The sequence below is a fragment of the Phoca vitulina genome, unplaced genomic scaffold (assembly GCF_004348235.1).
Source record: "Phoca vitulina isolate PV1807 unplaced genomic scaffold, GSC_HSeal_1.0 scaffold2257, whole genome shotgun sequence".
In the NCBI taxonomy this organism is placed as follows: Eukaryota; Metazoa; Chordata; class Mammalia; order Carnivora; family Phocidae; genus Phoca; species Phoca vitulina.
The window spans coordinates 1-4,742 of NW_022591943.1; the positions used below are offsets into that span (position 1 = coordinate 1).

Sequence of the window (4,742 nt, forward strand, 5' to 3'; positions counted from 1 at the left end):
GTTGGAGGCCAGGCCGCGGGGGTGGACGCCGGGCCGCGGGGGGTGGAGGCCGGGCCGCGGGGGTGGACGCCCGGCCGCCGGCCCCCTCCCACACTGGCCCCCGGTGCACAGTGATGCCATGCGGGCTTTCTCCTGACCAGACCTTTCTCCACTGTCGTCCTGGTAGATGACGCGTCCCTGAAGAGGGCTTATGAGCTGATTAAGTCGGCCAACCTGGGCAAATCAGAGTTTGACCCCATGGAGAGCTTCAGCCCCGACCTGTTTGTTTTGTGTGCAGAACAGGCGCTGAAGGTACGGAGTCGGGGGTCCTAGGAGGGTCTCTGTTTCTGGGAGCACGAGGTGAAGCTGGAGACAGCGGCAGCACCCGGGGGCGGGGGTGCCGTCCTCAGGTCTCGGCAGAGGCGCTGCCTGGCGCTGCATCCGCAGGCACCCTTCTGGGGCCGTTCATGGCCGCGGCGTGGTGTCTTGCAGATGGGGCACCCCGAGATGAGTGACGACTGCATCCAGATGTACTTCAAGGTGAAGGGGCCAGTCACCCAGTTCCTGGGCCGAGCGCACCTGTGCAAGGCCCAGCTCTGTGCCCCCAAGTCCACCGAAAACCTGGTGAGAGATGCCCCGGGGAGCAGGCGTCCATTTGAGGGTGAAGCCTTCCAACCCTAACCTTCAGTGGGACCCCCCCCCCCACGTCCCCGTTCCTGAATGAATACCTAATGGTTTGTCCCACTCGAGGTTTTCCCTGAGGCTGCCTTGATTCTCCTCAAAATTTTACATCTTGTGTGGAAAGAGTTACAATCTCACCTGCTTCCAAAATTGTGTCAGGCTAGACAAATCTAAAGTACTCTTTATGGAATGGTCAGCGAGCACATTTATCATCAGTTTCCCGCTTGTGCTTTTCCCCGAAGCTCCTGCCTGACCTTTGGCGTCTGCATCCTGGTGCTCTGGTTGTGCCCAGGACAGCTGCCCTTGAGCCTGGCCGGGTGTGCCTGAGGACGCGCGAGGCGCCCAGGCTCCTACTGCTTACACATGGGCTCCCAGGCCAGTCCTTAGTGTGGCTTAATGTCCACGGAAGTGACCACGAGCAATGATTGATGTTTCAGTGGCAAATTCAATGCAATTGTGCATTTTTTATGTTGTTTTAGGAGGAATTTGAAAATTGTGTGACTCAATATATGAAGGCAATAAACTTTGCAAAAGGAGAACCCAGGTAGGCATATAGAATTGGCCATTTCTAACTGGGATTGTGTAAAAGGTACAGGACCAGGATTTACCAAGTGGTTCTACCCGTTTGGACTGTGGGGGGTTTTGTCCTTGTTGTGTCCTTGCTGTGTGCTTGTTTCTAGCGTGTAGAGCTGGGTCCCATACACACATGATTCCCTTGGCCGCCTCCTTTTGTCTGTCCTGCGGTTGCGGTGATGTGCAGACGGCTTCTGTCTGTGTTCTCTGTGGGCACTTCTCCTTTGGCCGGTCTCCGTGGCGCTCTTACTTTCTGGGCCTCTCTGAGGGCTCAGCATCAGGGTCCCGCCCTCCCCTGCCCCCCTTGCCTCTGTCCCCTCTGGCAGATTGCCCGGGCCAAGGCCTCCTGTCTGCAGCGATTCAGCTAAAACTCTAGCACAGTCTTCTACTTAATTAATGTTTCCTTCATCAAAAAGAAAGAGTATTGAAACTGTTAAGTTTGCACACAAAGTGGTATTAATACAACCTATTTAAGTAGGATACACCATTTAAAGGAGATTCAGGTGTAAATCCTGATTCACTCCTTCGGGCTCCCAATCAGTGCTGTTGCGAGCCTCCTCCCCAGGCACCCTGGGTCTTACAAGGCGGAGCTGGCCTCTCAGAGAGGCCTGGAGCAAGAAAGGCAAATTGGTCCCTGTGGTGCCCTTACTCCAGTTCCTCCAGTGGCTCCTTCCAGCCCTCAGGAAAAAGCCCATCTTCTGAGGGGTGTCCCTGCTCCTCTCCTCACCCCTCCTCCTGCCCCACTTTGCCCTTCATGCACAGGCATGGGGACTTTGTTCCCCAAAGATTCTGCTCTCCCTCTTTTTTACCTGGCAGACCCTTTCCCTGCACCGCTCTCAGGGCTGATTGCTCCTCACATTTCAGGTCTCAGCAGGATGTTACTTCCTCCAGGAAGCCTTCCTTGATTCCCCCTGCACTTGCCTGTTCTTGTCTATCTCTTGGGAACCAAAGGAGACCTTGCTTACTGGTGTATTTTCACAGGGAGCTGATCACTTTTGGAATGACTGAATGGGTGAAGGGATCTCTAGTCGGACTCAGGAGTCATGTGGCCGGGTCGTCACGGCTGGGGTTGAACTGCAGCCTCCAGCCCCTTCTGCGTAGGCAGTGTGGGTGCCCGCCGCTCAGAGCGGCTCAGATGGTGCTGCTGCCATCTGCTGGGGACAGAGGACTCGAGGCTCCTGCCTGAGGCCGCTCCGACAGGCTCTGGACGGGCTCGGGACCTAGTCTGACTCCTCTGCTCACGTTGCAGGTATTACTTCCTGGTGTATAACGCATCAGTCCTCTACTGGCAAATGGTGAGGCCGTTTCTCAAGCCGGGATATCATCACCATCTGATCTCCAGCCTCTCCCAAATTGTCAACGTGTTAAATCAGACTGAAGAAGAGGACAAGGAGTGGCGGGCAGAGCTGATGCTGTGAGTTGGATGCCCTGCCACAAGTCCCTAACCAACCACGCTTGGCAGCCTCTGACCTCCTTCCCCTCCCGCTTGCTCCCAGGGGGATGATTATCTTCCATGCTTTCTACTCTGTAGTTAGAATTACGGTTTTTGTGTCTTGTCTGATGAGGTCTATAGATAAAATCACAGTGTCCTGATCATATGGGTGTTACAGCAAGATGAGTGTTTAGACTCAAAACACAGGAAGTGTGAGCTTGTGTCATAATCCTGGCTCGTGGTTTTAACTTAGTTCAGTAAATTGTTATGCGGTAGACAGTTTAGCAACATAAAACTAAGCCAGAATGGCCCTGTTTAGGGAAGTGTGCTCCTAGTGCATCAGCATAGGGACAGCCCTGAGAAGCCACAGTGATAGATGTCAGCATATGATCCTTGTGCTGAGTGGACCGGAAGGCAATCAGCCAGACTTGTCCTGTCTCTGGGAAGTACCATGTGCAGGCAGGCGACTGGGTGAATGTCTGCAAGGAGGATCCAGAGGATCTGCCCTGAGGTTGGAATCCAGAATCTAAAGGCTTTCTTTACCTGCTTTATGGCTATTTGGGGAGCTTTTAACAGAAAATAAGTATAAATACAGTCTTTCTTAAAAATGCTATTATAAACGTTGGAGGTAGTTATGGCGCAAACATTTCCTTGCCCTCCTGCCAGGAGGAGCGTAGCTCTCTCGGCCCCTGCCTGCAGGCCCTGCTGAGCCAGGTACGGGGCAAGGAGCTGCCTGATCCCTGTGTCTTTCTGAAGTTTGTGAAACATAATAAAATGCAACCTGGTTATTAGACATTTGCAGCAGAAAACGATTTCATCAGGTTTTAATATCCAGTATTTTTATATTATCCAGGGAGCTTCTGGACTGTTATCTACAAGCTGGAAAAAAGGAAGAGGCTGCAAAATTTTGTGTCACTGCAGCACCATTTATAAAAGCTAGCGTGCCACAGAAATATCGACACATATTTTCTGTTATGGTAAGTTGGCATTTTGAAAAATGTAGGTAGAAGTAATTTTCTTAAATGTCATTTTTGGAGAACCGTGTATAAAAACAACCAAGTCTATCCGCTGAGAGATACAAAAGCATACATGCATCGTGCATACATTGACAAAACAAAATAAAATCTTTTGCCTTCATTGTGACCTCTGAATATTTCACTTGTAACAGCACTGAATTAAAAAAAGGCTAGCAGAAAATGTGTTAATATAAAGTAATCATAAACCCTACAATATGTATGAGGAACGTCATCATCTACTAACTTTCATGTATAGGAAATCAACTTGGGTTCTATATGAAAACTAAATATAAAATACCATTAATGAAGAGATACTTGTTCATTACAAATATTAATTTTAAAGGAAGAATAATTGTAAAATAGTAATTAATATCTGGATCTCTACCTAATTATTTGTTTAAATCAATTAATAATTCTGTCCCATTTTATAACAGGTGAGACATGAATTAGTGGATGAGCTTCAGTTAGAGGAAGAAAAGAAAACCTCCGCTAGCCTGGCTGTCACTTACCACATTAATATGCTAAAAGCGTAAGTGGTTTAGGAGTTTTAGGTGCTGACTCGGGGTCTCTGTGCCATCTAGAGGGGATATGGCTGTGCCAGGGGGTGGGTGAGGGTGGAACAGTAGGGTGAGGCCTAGGCCCAGAGGATGGGACTCTGCCTTGTCTCCCTTTACTTAGAAGTAGCCAGAGAGAGGCTTCCCACGGGTGAGTGTAGCTTCTAAGCCAGTGAGGAAAGTGGTTTAGGAGGAGAGTCACTGGCTGGGTGAGATCTGTCTAATAGGCCCTTCCATATGAGGCTTGACATTTGACCTTGACAAATAGGAGTAGTTAATTTGGGTAAAACCCTGACAGTAGTGGTTTAAAGTGAAGGAAGAATGAAACTGTATGCAGCTGTCTGCTAAAGTGGCAAGAGGGAATTAGGAGGGTGGAGAGCCACGGTGAGAAGCAAGGGCAGTGAGGAGATCCAGTGCATGTGAGGAAAAGGCAGTGAGGAGATCCAGTGCGTGTGAGGAAAAGGCAGTGAGGAGATCCAGTGCGTGTGAGGAGAAGGCAGTGAGGAG

The 4,742-nt window shown here is 50.1% G+C and overlaps 1 protein-coding gene across 1 annotated transcript; it reads left to right on the forward strand.

Moving 5' to 3' along the window:
* Positions 1-140: 140 nt before the first annotated feature.
* On the forward strand, positions 141-4,218 carry LOC116629696 (cilia- and flagella-associated protein 46-like; the record flags this gene model as incomplete). The annotated part of the gene is made up of 6 exons (XM_032399935.1): positions 141-291; positions 472-603; positions 1,140-1,204; positions 2,483-2,647; positions 3,519-3,642; positions 4,116-4,218. Coding segments are annotated over 6 exons (736 nt in total), but the record flags the coding sequence as incomplete, so codon positions are not given.
* Positions 4,219-4,742: the final 524 nt, after the last annotated feature.